At 47.8% G+C, this 19,981-nt stretch overlaps 1 protein-coding gene; it reads right to left on the bottom strand.

The window, feature by feature from the left end:
• Positions 1-4,745: 4,745 nt before the first annotated feature.
• Positions 4,746-12,236, bottom strand: GSTUM_00004905001 (uncharacterized protein; the record flags this gene model as incomplete). XM_002836749.2 has 6 exons in its annotated part: positions 4,746-7,652; positions 7,707-7,861; positions 7,930-9,548; positions 9,607-9,671; positions 9,721-11,017; positions 11,093-12,236. 6 exons carry the CDS (start codon positions 12,234-12,236, stop codon positions 5,072-5,074), a joined length of 6,861 nt encoding a protein of 2,286 aa, XP_002836795.1. The 3' UTR covers positions 4,746-5,071.
• Between the last annotated feature and the right edge of the window lie 7,745 nt (positions 12,237-19,981).

Below are 19,981 nucleotides of genomic sequence, written 5' to 3'. Positions count from 1 at the left end.
TCTCCTTGCCTGCCAACAATGTGGGTCAGTGCTTTTACTGCCCCTTCCAAGACATGAACCCAACTCCAGTAGTTTATCCCGTTTCTTGGACCTTCATCGTCAAAAGTGGGGCCACTGTTCATCCAAGTTCGTACGTCCTGTACTATGTTGTCTTCAATCGACCCGGACTCCGAGGAGAGGAGAGGCTGAGTATTGCCAGACTGGATATCCTTCAGGCCTTCCAACATAGACCCGATTACACTACCTAAGCGGGGTCCAGGAGAGGGAGTCCTGCCAGCATCTAGCATCTCACAGACACCTGCCATAATCAAGTCCGCCTGGGCCACTACAGTGTCAGTGTCCTCAGGTTGGGTCTCTGGGAGCCGGACTTCCAGTGGGGTTGAATCGCCACTGGGGGCTTCTGAGGGACCTTCTAGTTGGCCTCCGGGGGGTGACAACCATCGTCCAATAATGGGTGGAGGTGATGACCCCATAGCTAGTGAATGGGCATGTATGCTGTCGCCCAAACCAGTCGCTTCCGAGTTGCGTCCATCATCCGGTTCCATAGGAGTGTCCCTGGCCAGCACCTCAGCAGTGGGTAGGACATCCTCAGTCATTAGCAGGGATGGAGAAGGGGGTGTTGTTAGGAATACCGAGATCCGATACCTAGGAACCACCCTAGGTAGGGTAACCTCTCCCGAAATTGAAATCTCAGGTCTCCAACACCCCCCTCTGGCCCCCTTACGGGGCCCGCGCGTCATCATACATATCAATCTAAGTTGTGTCCTGTGAGTATTATACCACAGAATCGAAGGTGTTAGAATAACACCGTATACGTCGCCGCCGTCCGTCCGACCGGATCCTGTTCGCAGGATATATAAGAGGGGACCTTCGGCTAGGTCTGGGAAGTATAACGGAGTGAATCTGTCAACTATCCAGAAGGTTACTAGGCTTCAAGAACGAGATATCTTCAGCATAGGCCGTAAGTAACGGGACGTTTTCGCGCAAAAAGATGATGATGAATAGTAAAGGATCTTAATGAAAGACCAATACATTCACATCTACCCTACGATAACCAGAAGAGTCTGGAACTCCTGAGAATACTGCCATCGAACCCAATGAAGTTCGAGGAGTGTTACAACTAGGTTTCGGTACATACTGCAACCAAAGGGGTGACTCCCAAACCAGTAACAGTAACCAGAATCCTATTACCCACGGCAACCAAGGGTTACAGACCAAGTGATTATCTACCAATCCTATGGAAAGGCTTCCTGCAGGCAAGTAGGAAGTCCTCCAGAAAAGACCTATCGGTTGGATATGGAGTTATGAAGAGTTGAAGTTAGATGACCTAGAAAGTCGGTAATAACAACTATCTTCGCAGATGCAACCCGCAGACGAAACTGATCATTTCGTCGACAAGGGAGACGATTGGAGCCAACACAGTTCGACTTGAGAATTGGGCCATTTGTCTAAAAAGACTCTCCCCATCGGATAATTACTATTGGAAACAGCGTGACTTCCAAATAGTCATATTATAATTATCAAAGAGGGTGTGATGATTTTCAGGGTCTCCAGGTGTTCGCACCTTGGAAGAAAACCCGACGTTGCGAGTTATATTGGAAAAAGGTACATGGTTGTATGTTAGTTAGATGTAGTCCGCGAACACTCAGACGCGGAATATAAATATCGAAGTGCCTCCCAAGCTTTAGACATCATCAAGCAACGGAGAAGAGACCTTAACAATATAATATTGTTCTTACGATTTTACTTTACTTTACCCTACTTTACTTCGCTCTTAGTAGTCATAAACGAAACGAGTGAAGTCCGAGCCTTCCTAGACAATCTCCGTCTATAAAAACGAATCTCGATCGGCCTAGACAACTCTGAAGTCTATCAGGTTGTCTCCGCCTAACAGGTGTGGCCTCGATTGTCGATGGGAGTACCACAGGTGGAGGGATGGCCAGGTGCCCCTGGTAAACGTCTAGGGGTAGGCCGGGAAGAGCGGGGACAATCTGTTTCTTCCATCCCTCATCGACGTTGATAGCCCTCAAAAATTGGGGTCCAAGGAGAGAGGCAGCAGATCACTTGGCAGGAGATGCCGACCGTGTCCGGCGGCGTGTTCCCGAGGCAAGAGGGTTGTAATCCTCGTCATCAGGGTCATCCAGTTTGAACTTCGGGGTTTCATAAAGAGCCCTTTCTCCTGAAGACATTCCTGCCAGAAAGGAGGGAGTCGAGGAACCGGTCCCGGCATTGTGGGCCTGGCAGAGGTAGCTGGTCATCTTGCTTTGGACAGCCCTAGTGAGGGGAGGAGTAGCGGACCAAGAGCTGGCCTCAACCATGGTGGCAGCGGAGTTGTCCTTGGCAGGGGGGAAGGAGGATTCATGGACTATAGCCTGAAAATCTTTAGGAGGGGAAGGTGCAGGGGCTGGAGAATATTCCGAGCCATGGTCCGAGTTGAACCAAACGAAGAGCCCTGTGGTAGTGTCCTTGTTCAAGCCACATGTGGCTGAACAGCCTCTCCCAATCAGGAAACCTCTCACCAAAACCTCCACTTCTTTCATCGTGGCAACGGTCGCGTCAGCAACCGTTTGCCAGACCAAATCATCAAACTGCGGGTTCACCGCATTCTGACACCTGTGACGGTGGTGGAACTGTAAGAAATTAAAGTTTCCTTTGGGTGCAACATATGACCGTGTAGTTGTGGGGATGAGGCCACGGTCAGCCTCGCTAACAGGCGCAAGAAACAAGGTCACACGGGCTGTCTCAAGTGAGGAGGAGAGGTTGGAGTCGAACCGAACGGAGGACGACATCCTTGAAGGAGGGGGAGAATCCATGGATGAGGAGGCTGTTGAAGACGCCATCCTCGCTCAAACTATACTCAGTGATTACCGGGACCAGGCCACGGATATCTTACACTGAAGTATCTTCTAAGCAAGAACAACAACTTCTAACCAACCGCCCGAAACGAAAAACACAAACAAGTAACAGCAGATGAAGTATTTATTGCGAACGAAATAAGGTAAAGTATTGGTGTGCTCACTTCCGACATGGGGTGCAAGAAGTAGGAAAAGTACTTAGAACAAAGCGTGAAGAACCTATCCTCCTCGGCCCTATCGGCCTCCTTATATAGTATTCTTCCCACCCATAGTCATGTGACCCAAAGTGGTCACATATGCGAAACTAAATCATAACAAACTAGTCATGTGACCAAGATATTCACATGCTCAAAACCCATGACCTCATATCAAGGTCATGTGCAAAAACTCATAAACCAATAAACAAATCATATAACTCGACTGAGTCATGTGCGTGAAATCCATGACCTCATAATGAGGTCATATGTGAAACATAAATCATATGAGCAAGGCATACCCACAAGGCACACTCGCAAGGCATACTCATCAGGCGCACATCCCATGACTCATATTTGAGCCATATGCGAAAGCATCACAAATCCTACACGTAACAAATTATATGACTCAAATGAGTCATATGTGTGAAATAATAACATACCTGTGACTCATAACCATGTATCACGTGAAAACCTTTTCCTCGCCAAGCCACACTTATGACATTCACCTCCTCTTGCACTTCTTGCTCTACCTCCTCCTGCCATCCAAGCTCTAATGCTTCCTCTGCCATTCATTCTTCATTTTCGACCTCTCTCTCCTCCACTTCTTCTCCCCCAACTTCTCCATCCCTTATTCCCTCATCCTCCCCAATTCCCTCATCTATTTCATCTCTTTCCACTTCTATGACTACTCTCTCATCTGCCTCCACCTCCTGACGTTCCCCTAGTACCCAGAATTCTCTTCTATCTTCCTGCACTTGCAACTCAGCTTTCTTCTTTCTCCTCCAAATTTTTCTGCCGACAGGGGACTTTCTCCCCTTTTCTGGTACCACTAAGGCTTACATCTAATACAATACAATTACAATTATTATGCAGTTAGTTTCAGGTCCAGCCAACTATTATTATTCAAAAACTTACTGGTAAGAATGACTCCCTCATTTGGGACTTGTGGCTCTGGCGTCAAGGATCACTCCTTAAGTTGAACAGCATCAATGTTCTTCTTGGGTCCACCACCAAGCTTGCCGGTGAGGTGATAGTAACATTTGCGTCATCCAATTCCGGCCATTCAAATAATGTTGTTGTTTGTAATATACTATATCAATATATCACGCCTCTTCATATAATTTGCTTTCCTTGACTCACATGCTAAAATATTTAATTCCTCAGCAATTTTGTGTTGCATTTCAATGCCAAGCCTCAGATTTTACACCAAAAATTCAAGTTTTCAATCAAGGATGCCACTCCAAGTACTTGCTTATACTAAATAAAAAAAAACATACTTTTATTCTACTTCACTTGCTCTATATTTCTATGGTTTTTTTTACCTAAGTTGGACCACTAGAGAGTGAGCGATGTTCAATTGAAAACCCTCCTAAATGAGGTTGACGCTTATGCGTTCTTGCACTATATCTTGGACAACAAAGTGAGGGATCTTGGCTTATGAAGATCCAGCATAAAATCGCATACTGGTTCGAGTTCGTGAGAAGAAATGGGTGCCTTGGGTGGGCCAGGACAGGGCGGGCGTCACAAGTTACTTAATATGCCTAAACCGAGCGCAAAATTTAGATTAAATGAGTTTAGGAATTGGTCTTGGGGGTAACGGAAATACCAAGAATAGCATACTGATGGAAGAAACATAAGCGGCTAAGTGAGAAAAATCCGACGAGATATCGTACGTATACAATACAGATATGATAAATGCCATGCAAGTCCTGCCCTCCTTTCATACCCCAATGACAAGACAGAATGTGGCGCATTGATCGATTGAAGGGGAAATATAACGAGAAGAAAAAAAATCATTTTTCAATAGCCCTAAGGGAGGGCACAGAAGTTTTATATATATATACAGTTTCGAAGGCCCACCGAGATATCCCAGGTTTAACGATAACCGTCATTTGAGTCCGAGATTATACCGGTACAGGAAACAGGTGGTAATGAGTAGAACATGGAATAAGATAGGAGAAAAAAGGAAAAGAAAAGACATGATAAGTAAAAACGCCTCAGCTATTTAGATAGCTTCCATTACCATCCACCACCCCCTCCGCCTTGCTCGCCCCTTCTGCGTCTCTTGGACTCATCCTTCCTCCCGTTGTCATTCTCGCGGCCGTGTTTTCTCTCCCTATCCCTCCCATCGCGCCTTTCGCGCTCCTTATCGCGGTCTCTATCTCTATCTCTATCCCTGCCACTGCTACTTCCGCCAATTGCGGCAGCCACACCGCTTCCCCTGCGTGATTCTCTGTCCCGGTCGCGCTCACGCTCGCGCTCAGTAAGATGGCGATCACGTTCCCTTGGATCTCGGGTTTCACGATCGCGGTCTCTTTCTTGCTGCCCGCGGTCACGATCTAGCCCTCTATCGCGGTCCATTCCGACTCGCTCACGGTCACGGTCCCGTTCGTTCTGACGTTCACGCTCTCGCTCACGTTCCCGGTCTCCGTCGCGTAGAACCCGATCTCTCTCGCGCTCTCTATCCCTATCTCTATCCCCTCTGTCTCGTTCACGCTCCCTGTCTCCCCTATCCCGTCCATGGCGACCACTGCGACTTCCATGATCTGAGGCCGGTCTGTCCCTATCACGTTCCCGATCTCGATCTTCAGCGGATCCTCCTGAAACTGAGGTTGGTCTACCTGGTTCAGGCCCAGCGAGACTGCCTCTGCGGGCAGAATCGCCCTGAGAACCATTGCCATTACCACCTCGTCGAGTAGTGTCACTAGTAGTTATCGGCAAAGCGTTTCTGCCATTATCCCGCCCAGGGGTGCCGCTTGTACCCCCAACACGCCTCGATGCTCTACCCTTGATGGAGCTGCCCTGCGTAGCATCACCCCCCACGGACGCCTGACCAATGATATTCTGCATAGTTATCATGCGGCGCCGCTGGTGATGGGCATCATCGCCTCTATCACCCCTAGAAGGTCCTGTAGGCGGCGAGCCTTGCTTGACTGGCGGTGGTGGATTTGACGTGGTGGGCGATGGGGCAGCCGGAGAAACGACGCCAGGAATGGGATTCGCGCGGGGCCCTGAAGGTGGACCAGGAGCTGCAGTGGAAGTTAACGAGGTCGATGCTCCTTGGATGGTTGGTCGGCGACTTGGGTGAATGGATGGAGACTGTTGCGGAGGTTGGGATTGAGTAACCGGGGATTGCGGTCGCAGTTGTGGTGGTGGTGGTGGTGACTGGGGATTTTGGACAACATTTCTTAATCTATCTGGGTGCATTCCAGCAGTATCACTTCCATTAGTTGAAGCTACTGTGTTGTCTGTAGGTTTTTGGGTTTCAGTTTTGTTGTCCGCCGAAACCACAAGAGGCGGTGGCTTATTTTCCAGACCTGGAGATGGCAACGGAGTTGGCACACCAGGCGGGTTATTTGGTGGAATTCGCTGTGTCCCAGTAGTGGCGGTGGTCAGAGCCGGTGAGGACGCAACCCTATTCATATTGCCTCTGGGCCCCATTGGTGCGCCACGCTGCTCTCGTGGGCCCTTGGGTATGATATCAGGTGGATTAAGCCTCCCATGATTGGGGTCCTGGTGCGTAACTGGTGGAGCGTGTCGAGTTTCACGGAAATCGCTGAGCGATGGGCCTGACGGCCCTCTTGGTGGGGCTCCAGTCAGCAGGTCACGTTCCTTCGGGGTTGACGGACCCTCTTGGCGGTTCCTTCTTTCCCTCTCACGTTCAACATCTGCACGTGGAGCAGCAGGCGGCCGTTGAGAGTGGACATCCTCCTGGGGTGCTTGCTGCCTAGGGAGGTTTTGATCAGAAGCCCTCCGATCTAATGCCCTGCGATCGGGATCGGGACGATCAATCTCCATCTGGTGAGCCTGTAAATCAGAGCGGTCGTGTCGACGGGATCGATCGTCAGTCCTATCTGGTCTTCTCCTGTCGACATCTGATGATTGGCTTCTGGGATCTGTTCTGACAGGATTTGGCTGAGGCTGCTGAGCGGATCTATTGGGCAATGGTTCCATCCGGATATCTGAATCCTTCCTCTCCCCAGTCCTCGGAACTCGATCATCATTTCTAAGAGGCAGTGCTGGTCTTTGAAAGTTGTCTTCTCTCGCCCTTCCTCTATCGCTTTCGCGTCGGTGCTGGTCTCTGCCCTCTCTTCTGGGAGAGGGAGGGCGCCTGTCCCCCAATCGATCTGATGGTCTGTCTGGCAGCCGCTCGGCTATAGGCCTACCAGCTGTACCCCGAACTTCTACAGACCGCGGAGAATCTCTCATATCCCTGGCCCTATCGTGAGGTTGCTGAACCGGAGGTCTGTCCGGTAGTTGGTGTTGGGGCAATGGTCTATTAGGTTGGGGTGGGGGGGGTCCCCTATTGACCTGGTTTAGATTTCGCGACATATCCTGATTAGGCCGGGGATTCAGTGGCTCGTCCCTTCTTGGTGTTCCCGCTCTTGAAGGCTCATTAGATTGTTGACTTTGTTGGAGCCTGGGTGGATCCCTAGAGGGTTGACGTCGTAGCGGGGGTGGGGGTACAGCAGGTCGCTGGGGAAGGTTTGGAAGGCGTTTAATCTCCTTGCTCCCTTTGTTGTCATCGATTTCCCCATCTTCCTTCTCCGCGTCAGGTTTGGATGGTAGAGCATTATTGGTAGTAAGCGCAGGAGGGCCACTGAAAAAAAAATTTAGCTTTGGTTGCCTTTAGAGGGCGGTTCGGTTGACATACTTAGTAAGATTGGTCAAGGAAGCGGTGTTAAGTTGCGATGAAGTATTATTGGCATCTGTGGGCGGTTGCTGGGTGGGCGTCGGAGTGGACGTGGGTGCTGGGCTGGGTTGCTTACTTCCCGAAACCACTGGTGTCAGTGCTTCGGTCAAGGATCCCTATCAATCCATTATCACGTAGTCAGAACCTGATCTATAACTTCAGGGAAACGAAAACTAACGATTACCTTTTGAAATGCCGCGACGAGCACCCAATCCTTCTCTCTGTGCTTGAGAAGCCCTAAAAGTGTCGCGGACGCAATTTTTAGGTCCTCCCTCTTCTCATGCTTTCCGAGCTCCTCTACCTTTTCAAGCACTGTGCGACCGATCCAATCCACAGAAGGAAAAAAATTATAGATATGCTTTAGAACAATAACAGTGTTCCGGATATGCATATACTCCTTAGAACAGAGACAATTCTTGATAGCACTATGAATGGTTTTATGCCACTTATAAAGAAGCTTTCGGAAATCTTCCCAATCCATTGGAGCGCCTCGAAAAGCGAAACCATTCAGATTCTTCCCGTTATTATGGGCTTCTCGTTCGTAGTGTGCCTTATCTGCGTGCCATGCATGAAGATCCGATAGCACCTCCTTCAGAAACTTGCCTAGATTTTCGGCTTCTTGTTGGGTGCAGGTAAATATGGTCTTCCCCATATGTTTACCGAATATGGCATCAAAGATTCCAACGGTGTGAAATTTCGGGGGCACCAGTTTGTGTAACTCTTTGATAAGCTTCGAGCAAAATATGGCGTCGTTGGGGCTTAAAACAATCCGGGGCATTAGGCAATACTGAACTATAGCGTTGGTAACCTCCCGCGGATCAGAGAAGTCGTTAAACCAGTGATCCTTTTCGAGCTGAAGCCGTTTCTTGACTAAACCATTATGGCATATGTGCGTTTTAACTTCCTCACTCAACTTGGTAGTGGACCCCAAAAGCTCGTAGCTGCGTGGCGATCTCTTGTCCGGTAGGGCCGCAATTTCGTCCTGAATACTAGCGCTAGCATTCTTATAAGTAGCCATAGGGACATAGACATCATAGAGTGACAGGTGCCAGAATGTAACATAGAAGGCCAAGGAGCCAGGCCACTCAGAGGTGGGTAAGACCGGTCGGAGTTCATCCATAATGTTTTTCAATACGGGGTTCCACAGTGTTTTTTCCACGGCGATAGCGGTATCTCCGTCCTGAGTTCCTCCCATATTAACATCCTCACGACCATCCGTTGACTGAATCCGCTGCATCTTTGTATTCACAGCGCTCCTTGCAATCCACCACGCAATATCTGGCTTCAACCCAAAGTCCCGACAAAGCCGCCCCACACTAGGGACCATCCCTTCATACTCTTCCGCCGGCAAGGTCTGCAATAGCTCGGAGTATTGCCCAAACACCACATGAACCTGATCAAACAAGTTACCAAGAACCTTCAGCGGCACCGCTTCAGGGTTTTGGTAGAGACAATTCTGCCTTGCCTGGGCTATGAGAATTAGAAGTTGTATTGCGAGTCCAGATCTCATCAACGTATCAGTAAGAGCCTTCACTGTATGCGGAGAATCTTCAGCCTTGGGGTCACGAAACCGCCCGAGGATAAGGCTACGGATATAGGGCCCACCGGCAAGGCCTCGATGTTGACTGTCGGTCAAATTTATGTCCGGATCGATTCCGGTCATTGATTGAATTATCTCTTGCAGGACTCCTAACCCTGACCATGTATTCTGCTTTAGTTGTCGCGCAATATATTCGAGTACTGGTGCCGGGTCCATCTGTCGGTAATAGCGGGTATAGATCTGGCCACAAAATTGCCCAAGTGCTTCAAGATGATTAGCTCACGATGTAAAGGGGTTTTTTTTTAGAATAAGGGAGCATACATTTGAGCCATCGGCTAGTTAGCATCCCATCTGCTTGTACACTCTGCTTCCCAGCTGTACTCATGCTTTGAAAGTGTTAGGACCTCTCCGAAGAAAAATTGAATAGTTCCCTACCTAAAAAGTACACAAAACCCTATCGCATCAAATGCCAATGGCGTGAAGTACTTTGCTCCGCCTACAACACACTCAATCAGGTTGTCGTAAGTTTCAACCTGGCTCAGAAGAACCTGCATGACCGTGACTGGCGAGCTAACTGCCACCTTGGCAAGACTGAGAGAAATCGGCTTGATAGTAATTAGGGATAACCTCTTCAAAAGATCTTTAGTTTCCTTTTCCGTTTTAGAGGTTTTTAACTTGAGGTCCGGGATCCTCATTTTTTCTTTGGAAATCCATTCACCGTAGATCGAATATCTAGTCTCCGTTGGAAAATAATTGATCATTCCCCACACCTCGTTCACTATACCTTGGTTTCCTTCCGTGAAGCTGACGGCGGGTACGATAATAGACCTAGAAAGGTTAATCCACCTGTCCCTATCCTCCTGTGTGCAATTTGGGTTTTCCAATACACTCCGCCCAATCCTACAAACCATAGACATTAACATGGGATCTCTCCCGATCCTGAGACCAAAAAGCTTTCCTAAAGTTTCCATTAGAACCACCACATCTGTAGCATCTCTACAGGTTGGTACCCCATCTTTCCAGTCCTCCCAGAAGAACCGATAATCAATATCAATGCCCCGCAAGTTGAGATTGCTAACAGTGAATGTAACCATTTGCTTCCGCTTCAATGGGGTCTTCATCTCAACCACTCCCCCAGGTAAAGGTGTTGCAACCTTCGCAATTCCCATATCTGAATCCCGAGGTTTCAAAGGTGCGTATACGGCCTCGATGGACCGGATCAGGACCCTTGAAAGAGCATCTGCAATGTCCTTCTCGAGCCCGGTGAGGAAAGGGTATTTTCCGAGGATAAACATGGCCTCGGGGAGCGCACCAAGAGCCAAGAGATGCTTGAGAAGGGCGACTTTCTGGTTCCAGTTTTCCCGTTTTTCTGGCTCCTTTGGTTTTGGTTCCTCTGGCTTCTTCTCTTCTGCCGGTGCGGGCGCAGGAAGTTTTGTCCGAGGCGGATTCGGCAATGTGTCATCATGGAGACTGCCCGCCAAAGCTAGCGCATTGGGTTTCACCACCTTCAGCTCATCCGTCATCCTTTTCAGCCAAGCCGTCCGCAACTCCATCATCTCCCCGTCTCCCCCTGGAGACAAATGCGGGTAAAGGTCAGCCAAATCAACAAAGCCAATCTTGATAAGGAGAGCGCTGAGTACAACCAAATTCTCGGGCAAGTTATCTAAGGCGTCATCGCTCTGGTAGTACCGGAACTTGAACCCGAGCAATTGCGCAGCAACCTTATTTCCACCTGCTCCTCGGGACCCTTCCCTATACTCGAAGAATTTGACTATCCCCTCCTTCTTCAGTGCTTCAAAGAATTTACCATCCATAATCAACTTTTTCCGCTCTTTTTCAGCTTTCAGTTCTTCCCGACCCTTGCCAGTATTACTGAATTCATCTTCGGAAGAAGAGGAAAGGTTCTTTGGCCACCATGCACTCTCTCTCAGTAATCTGACGAAGAAACGCGCGTTCGATACAACGGTGCTAGCGGCGGTGTCGAGGAGCACATCTAAAACCCTTGCAGGGTCTAATTCGAAAGCACCCACCAACCCCTTTACTCTCTCGCCAGTCCGGCCAACTACCTCCAAAGGAAATTGCGAATATGAGGCTGTAAAAAATTCGGTGATGAGCTTCGAGTAGCCTTCGCTCTCTTCTCGGAGAAGGTTATGTTTGCGCTGCTTGTAGATGAGACTAGTCGTAACTTTAATGGCCTTTTTGGGAAATTGAGACGTAACCAGACCCAGCGCCGATAAAGTGGAGGGTTCTAAATGCAAAGCGAATAACTCTGTCGGGAACGGGGAGGGAGAAAGTGCCATCAAAAGCTTCGGTAGATTTTCTGGGATTAGAGCATTGGAATCCTCGAAACTCGCAACGGTTGAAAGGAACAAATCTTGGAGGTCGATTTCCGAGTTTCCCTTGGGGAAGAAGCGGATGATGTCGGTGATAAACTTGGAAGAATCCTGAATAGAAATTCTCCCATCAAGAGTCGCCTTGACAAATTCCTGTAATATGATACAAACCTCATCGATATCTTCACTAACAATTGACTTGCCCAGAGCATCTTGAACCCGGGCAGCACCTTCGGATTGCCAAGCGCGGAGGTTTGCATCGGACAAGAACTCCCAGTAATAAAAGTCTCCAGGAGTACCAGGATCAGTGGGCGTGTTAGTCATTGCGCTTTCGTCAGCCACTACAGCCATGTCCTCGGGGCGGCGACGGTTATAAGGTGGTGGTTGTAATATCAGCTGTTGCGGTTGTTGCTGCGGGTGTTGAGATTGTTGCGATGTCGAACTCTGACGGCCGCGTCTACCAGGACGGTTTCCACCAACTCCACCTCCAGAATTTCGCGGAGAATAATTATCGGCAGGGCGATTAGGAGTATATGGAGAAGTACGCGGCAGAGTGTTGCTTGGTGAAGAGGGATGTTTTCGCTTGCGATCACGGCCGCCAAGACGATTCTCGGGCATGATTAAATAGCGGGATGAATCAAGGGCTCAAAGGAGCCAGAGTGAGGAGGGGGAATACTAAAAAGGGGGAATCTTGAAGAAAGGAGAAGGAAGGAATAGGGAGGAGGCTCCCGGAGGGAAGTGAAATATCGTTAAATCGTAGGCCGATGTGACAAACGTCAGTTGACAGAGAAACGTCCAATTTCCGATGAATGGGAAAGCGGTGGGGAAATTGGTGTTGAGAGGATAAGGGAGGAAAACGAAGACCGAGACTTGTAAGGTCAGATTAACTATTTCGAGGAAAGAGGCCGGTCAGACGCGTGTGGGTTCAAAGAAAGTTGGGATATAGAACAGCTGTCTGTGGCAGTGATGGGGTGGTGGTGGTGAAGGTGATGAAGGTCTTGTCCCCCGGACGCAGCAACCAAAGTACGGTCTCTTGTTTGTTCGCTCACGGGGAGTAATAAAGAGGGTTTGGGGGAACAGAAAAGTGGGGGGGGGCGTCTTCCTCGATGAAGAGAAGAAGGCCAGGGCGAATTAAGGGCGAGGACAGAAAGAGCCTCCTTTCCTTCGACCTTCTCTCGTTTCGTTTCGAGATCGAACTGTTTTTTCTCCCAGGAAAGGAATCAGGAAAGGATGGTGGGAGAGATGAAACCCTGCCTTAAATTCTTTGCTTATGTCATCCATGCCCGCCAAGCAATTGTATTAAGCATCCAGGAATACTATGCCAGCAGGTGATGATACCTTGCTTGCATCGTGCGCAGGAATATCAATCCCTATTTTCAGAGCATAAGAATAATACAGTACTCGTACTCGAGCACATCACCCTAGATACAGTACTGGAATAGCTCGAATGCATAAATCTATGTCTGCCTGGGCCCAAACATCCACCGAATCTGGATGGGAAAATATCCTGCGACTTGATTCCCGGCCAAATGTGGGCCCCCAGCTAACACCTAAGGACGTACCCGGGTTTGCTTACTACTGCTATACTATGATAGTACATATTATGATACCAAGGCAATAAAACCACAGGTTTAGCAACTAGGAACCGCTAAATGGGGGAGTCAGTTATGTAACTGATCGAGTCCGTGGTGCGTTCGACTGTCTTGTGAGCGATGATGGTTGGTGATCGAGTTTCTTCTGAATTTCAGCTCCACTGGTAAAATCTCAAACCCCGGGTTTGGTCCTCCTTATGATACGGGTCTCAGACTTCCTAATAACTATGATTTGGTGGGATGCCGAATACCCCCCACGACTTCGGGAACCACAAGATCAGTCAACCCCCTATGAACATGAGGTACATCGCAGCAAGTCGGGCAGTATAGATCTCGGATCCCCCCACGACCCACTAGTTCCCACGAGCAAAGAAACCAATTTCCAACAAACTTGCTACAAGAAGAGGTGTATCTTTACCGTTGATATGACATCGCACAGGGGAGTGAGCAAACCCAGTCCAAGGTTTCGTACACAAAGTCCGCCTCAAGGTAGATGGATGGATTTGTCTCAAGAAAGCACGCCCTCGGAAGCGCGCCTAGTCCCTTCGTTGTCACAAAGGTTTTGATCGCCAGCTTGAACTATTAACCTTCTGAGCCTTAGCATAGCCTGGGTCTAGGATTGTAGACTAACATTGCAACAGCAAGATTTTAACGCTGGGTTAGGGTTTGAGGGTAAACTTCATCTCCCAACTCCTAAAAAACACAATATTATTATCATACGGACGAGGTGGCCAGCTGAAAATAGAGCCGTCATTTAGCGGGTAAGATTCCCTTGTGTCCCACCTTTGTAAATTATCCCCTATTCCAGATATGATACCACAACCGACACTCAAGTATCATAGTAAATAAGGGAGCATCCCATGTCTTTAGGGAAATACAAACACATAGCTATCATGCAGTAGTAAAAGCTCCCACACATTTTACCCTACGCCTCTATAGACACATTTCCCCTATTCATCCCTTTGGGACCGAATTTTGTTATTGGGAATTCGACTTCCTGGTTCACCCAGATACCATCTCACCTCTCGTATCAAGACTCATTCCATCACTTGTAACTGTATCAACAAGTCACAACCCTATCTCTCGAGTGATTTTGAGAGCAAGGTCAAGGAAAAATTTTACTTATTCCCCCACGATCTATTATCCTCGATTACTATTATGACCTCTTGCATGAGGGTATGATACAAATTGGGCCATCGCCGCGAAACCTGCCAGCCCCACAGTCAATGGAGGCTCGAGTAATCTCGTTCATCACAGTGTTAAAACATTGCAAGCTCCTAAATCTCACCTATAAAGAACCTCAGAATCAGGACGATACCCGCGGCTCCACTCTGTATCTGTTCTGTCTGCTATTTTTCAGCGGCGGCGGGCCTCAGGGGCAATCACCGAAAATGTCAAGTCATGCCTTCACCAATATTCGTATTACATCGAGGAGGAACCCCCCTAGAAACTAGAAGAACCACTGACGATTGTTATGCGATTGGTTCAGTGAAACACGGTAATCCGTATAAAAGCTGTAATGAGTAGTTCTCACATATAAGTCCCATTTTACGTGTCGACGCACTGAGGCAAATGGGACTAATAGAGCAAAGACCAAATCGAGAAGACTCAACGGCTCATCCTTACGACAATCCCCAAAGGGCACTTTCTTGCCATCCCCAAGGGTCACCAGTCCAACGCCCCCCCCTCCCCGTGAAGGAAAACCTCGCAGTAAAACCTCTCCTCCTCCGGAGCGCCATTGTGCCAGACACTAAATTCAGCTCCCAATATTAGAACGGGGAAACCAAGAGCTTGCCCAACTACCCGGCGATCAAAATTACCAGGCCAGTTCCCTCTGTGATTTAAGTTCTACTCAATCAGCATTCCCCTGGCTACCAGCCACAATGATCCGAGTGATAAATTATGAACACCCACACACCCAGGACCTAACAAACAAAGTTCGCGCCACAAGCACTTCAAAAACCCAAAGTGTGAAATAAAGTAATCACGACTCTCAAGTTTAAAACAAGAAAAACTTTGAGAAACTCGAAAACATATTTCTTTGTTCGGAACACTTAAATACCAGACCAACCCAGGGTACATAATTTCTCATCCATAGTGCTCTGTTACTACTACTCGACCGCGCCGAAAATATGTCAAAGAAAGGTAAAGAATGGACCTGGTATCACCGGGGTGGAAACAAGAACGTCCGATACTTTGAAGTGTGGTGCAACTATTGCCTCCTACACGCGAAAGGAGCGATAATGAGGGAGAACCCTGGGCTCTCCGTGATACCCGGGGATGACCATGGGGAAAAGGAATTACTCGAACTTGGTATGTGCTTTCTCCTCTCCCTGTCCTCCCTCTCTCTCTCCCACAACCAAATCCTAACATATGAGAAAACTTTATATAGCCAAAAAACGAGTAACTCCCTTCGCCGGTCGCAAAGAAACAATGTTAAACCACCTCATCGATCTACAAAAATGCCCACACGCGCCACCTGAGATCCGCCATCAGGCACATCTCGAAAAGTTCGAGTGGAAGCAGCGACTTCGTGCTGGTAGCTCCCGAGATCATTCTATGTCCCCGTCGAGGGTACAGGTACAGTCTCCTTACGCAGATTATTCTCCCCCTCCTCATCATCCTCTGCCGCCTCCCCCACCGCCACCACAACCACAACCACAACATCATATGCATCCTCCACTCCCGCTAGGGCTAAGCATTGAGGAAGATCTCGACGCGCCATTTACTAGGGATGACGAGGAGATTTTCCATCTGCAGGTTGCGAGAGCGACAGCTTCGGCCGGGCTGCCCGATCGGTGGATCGAGGACCCGGAGGTTGTTGAGTTGTTTAGGTTATTGAGGGGGGATATCTCGGTTCCGAGCGCTGGGCATATTAGGAGGTTGAGAGACCTGCTTGGGTGGGGTTGATGATGTATTGGGAGTTCATGATTCTCTCAGGTTTTTCCACCCGGTTTTTCTTCTTTCCCTTTTCTCTTCCACCTCTCTCAGCACTTCATAGACATGCCAGCGTTTCTTTATAATAGTTAGCCTTAAACAATCAACTCCTTTTCTCATACCTCATTTCCCCCCAGCATGCGGGTTTTTTCAATATGGGTTTCTTAGCTAGGTTGATGTGTATAGGTCAATAAGAGTAGTAATTCGTGGCCACCCTACATCTAAAACAAGTGGCTCTTGGGCTCAAAGGGTATAAAAATTATATCAAGATAGAAATTCCAACGAGATCAGTAAGCTGGCTTCCGTATCAATACCACAAAGATACCCAATTCAATGTTGCGTTACCTTTTCCTCATCCACGCCCACGCGCTCTAGATACCGATCTTGAGCTTGATAAATATAGCATATAACTGTGAAATGGATTGGGATATTGTCTAAACAAAAGACTCCTTGGAAGATGAAACTGGAGTGATATCGTGTGAATAAATCCATAGCCTAGAAGGAAATCAACTGATCGGTCCTCTTAAAGTTTACCCTATCCCCCCCATAGAAAAGCGCTATTTCATCTGTTATCATACGGATTATGTCGCGAGGGATATAGAGGCTCGGAAGAAGACAATAATAATATTATGTCAATGATATCATTGTCCGAAAAAAATAAAAATAGAAACCCGTAGATCAAGGAAGGGAGAGGAAACAACGCACGATTGTGAAGAAATCAAGTAGTGATTGTGGGCCCGCATACAAACAGGAACACGACTAAAATATTATACAAGAATGCATACGTACCAATAGCTCACAGTGTACTCACTCCTACTACAGGTAAAGGAAACAACACCACACCCTGATTGGGCAATACACGATAAAACCTCAAATTCGAACAGTTACAATTCTATTTTCTTACAATAACTCTCTCTCTCTCCAGATATGTAACCTAAAGTTATAGACATTTTTAAAGGTCAAAACTTGCAATCTCAAACAAAGCATTCTGTCCCAGCAAAATTGATTGCGTTTAGCAGCAAGTATATTCTCAACATGCGACATCCTCATATCAGAGTTTTAAGGGCCAACTCGTGACTTCCGGAATTCGTACAGGCCTTGAGAAGAGGAATCGACAGTTGAGTAGGAAGACTATGACCATACAGTAATTACACATATAGCGCAGATCTACTTCCTACAGCATGTTCAGGAGATAAGTGGTGCAAAGGGAAATATATGCTGTGGTTTAGTCTTTAAAAATCCGGTTCCTCAAACCCTCCAGGCTATCCGAGAAAGAGAGGAGGGTAAGAGATTGACGAGCCGCTGTTATAAAGCTCAAGTACAGAGGAGTTATAGCCCCAGAAAGGGCAGTATCTGGTGAGAGCAAAGGAGCTGGTAGGGTTCCACAAACAGATAGTATACTTAGCAATAACGTTGGGTGAATTCCATCAGGCGTTGTGGTTCTCGGAGTGGAGGAAGTAGATGGGTTCCCTTGGTGTAGAAAGACATAGTATTATCTCAGGTTGTTTGTCACGGCCTGGTCCAACAATCCGCATAGCCAGAGAGGGAATTGTTCCTTCTACCCTCATTGCCCGAAATTCTCGACAATGGCGAAGATGAGGACGTTCTAGCTAGCCCCCACCATATTTTCTCTGTTAATCGCCCGTTTCCTTTTATCTACACCAACCTACACCAAACACTGATAACTCGATCCTGCTCCATAAAACCACAGAATTTGTCTAAAGTTAGTCCATAACACGCACCCTGTTTCAAAATAAAGGAAACACCATAACATCAACATTATTGCACTAAAGGCTCCGACTATCCCGACTATCTCTCCCACCTAACCTAGCTGAAGGAGGTACAGAGTCATGACGTGTGCACGAAATTTATAGGTTTTAGGAGGGTCTCATGACCGTGGCAGTGTCTAATGACCGCAAAAATAGTCCCCTTCAAAAACATCAAGGTTTCTGAGAAAATATTTATGCAGGTATCATAACCTTTCCCGAGCCCAGAGGGGTTGTTTCAAATATCTAATAACGAATTATAGTATGGGCTCTAGTATGTGAACTTCGCTGGAAAGTCTACTGGATAAGATTTATTATTTATATCGCACTATAATATTATTATAGTACATACTTTCCACTCCTGATAACGACGAAATCCGCCAATCTTAGTAAACTCGATTCAACCTAGTCTACACCAGTAGCAGGCAGTAGAACTGTAATATAAGTCCAGAATTAGTGCCACAGACCAAGTTACTTACAGACATTCATCTATGTCAAACTATATTATCACGAGCTAACTCACCCATGACGTTCATCAAACAAGCTCACATGGCGCTTCCTGAAGGAAGGGCATAGATACGTCTCCCCTCACCCCGCAGGTAACAAGGTTTGACCACACCTTAAACTCCGGAATTGCCACGTGGAGGAAATAGTGCACTACAGAAGGTTTCAAACTTCCCAGAAAGGCAGAATTCGCACCCTCAAATTCTAAGCGTCAGCCCGCAAACCCTTACCCCGATTCGCATTGAACCCAACACTGAGCAAAATTCTCGAGTGATATCCGGTGAGGATGATGATCAAAACTTTCTCGGTTGGGACTCCGATTGGCGAGCTGGCGGGCGCTTGGCCATGGGTAACCCTTTTCGGTTTTCACAGGGCCACCGTGGTGAACTTGAGGAGATAGAGAGATAGAGCCCGGGGGATACGGTAATCATGACGGTCTTCAAGACCGGGTGGAGCAATTCGCTTACTACTGGGTCTGCGCATCATTGAGCAGCATGGGGGGATTCTGTCCACCGGGTTGTGAGGGCATTGATTTGATAGGTACAGTACCCGCAATAGGTTCTTGGGCTCTATCCGCCCAAGTTGCATGTGGAAAGTGCAAATAGAGAACGCATTAAATGCATAAACTATCCCATGGCTTATCTTAATACTCAACCCACTAGAAACCTCTCTTAAGTTTATGGGTTATGCGGCCTGCCATGAGAACTGCGCCGGCTGGGACACTCTTGTAATAACCCTCGAGGCTAAAGTGGGGAGTTTCGCTCCTCGAAGATGCTGGAGGCTTATGACTTTTGAGTCTCTAGTTTAGGTCGCCGACATCACCTTTATTGCACCAGACAATTCTGTTCGTGTTCGAGTTCGAGCATCATGACTAAAGAGACCAGAAACGAATCCGCAGAAGCCAAGAGCTGAGATGCTTTGATGCGAGACAAGGTACTGTACATTCCTGGTAATAGCATTGTACTTGTATGATCTTGGCGACAAAACGAAACGTACCCCCCCCTCGGTTTTCCATATCACACAAAACACCAATCTTCAATACGCGCCTACCTAGCAACAACAAATTAAAAGATCCCGTAAAATCCTCTTTTGACAGGGAGTTTAACCCAAAGATCTACATACCTAGGTCAACATAGCCAAATGCAAGACTACAGGAATTGTTCCACGAAACCCAGGGGCTGGATCCGGAAGGGAATGTCAAAATCCATGCCAAGACACCCAATTTGTATAGTATGGGATTTGCGTGGCAACAAAGTACGCTAACTTCATGCCCCTATGTCAGTGCCTAGGACTGTCAATAGAAATGGAAAAAAATCATAATGCTAAATTCCTTAGGACACCCCTCCTATTATCACAGTTTGGAGGACGGTATTTGGTGTAGTCGTTCCCGGTGGCTAATTGAAAATCGGGAATTTCGTAGGGAAAACTCGTGGGGGGGGCATGTGCCTTTTGCCGCCATGATCGTACAAGTACTGTACACCGCCATGCAATGCCGGTAATGCCCACGTGGTGCATGAGAAAGTCTGGTTGCGCCTCGCGGGTGAAGTTGGATGAAGTTGGAAGT

The sequence above is a fragment of the Tuber melanosporum genome, assembly GCF_000151645.1.
Source record: "Tuber melanosporum whole genome shotgun sequence assembly, scaffold_16, strain Mel28".
In the NCBI taxonomy this organism is placed as follows: Eukaryota; Fungi; Ascomycota; class Pezizomycetes; order Pezizales; family Tuberaceae; genus Tuber; species Tuber melanosporum.
This window is presented reverse-complemented; position numbering and strand designations above follow the sequence as displayed.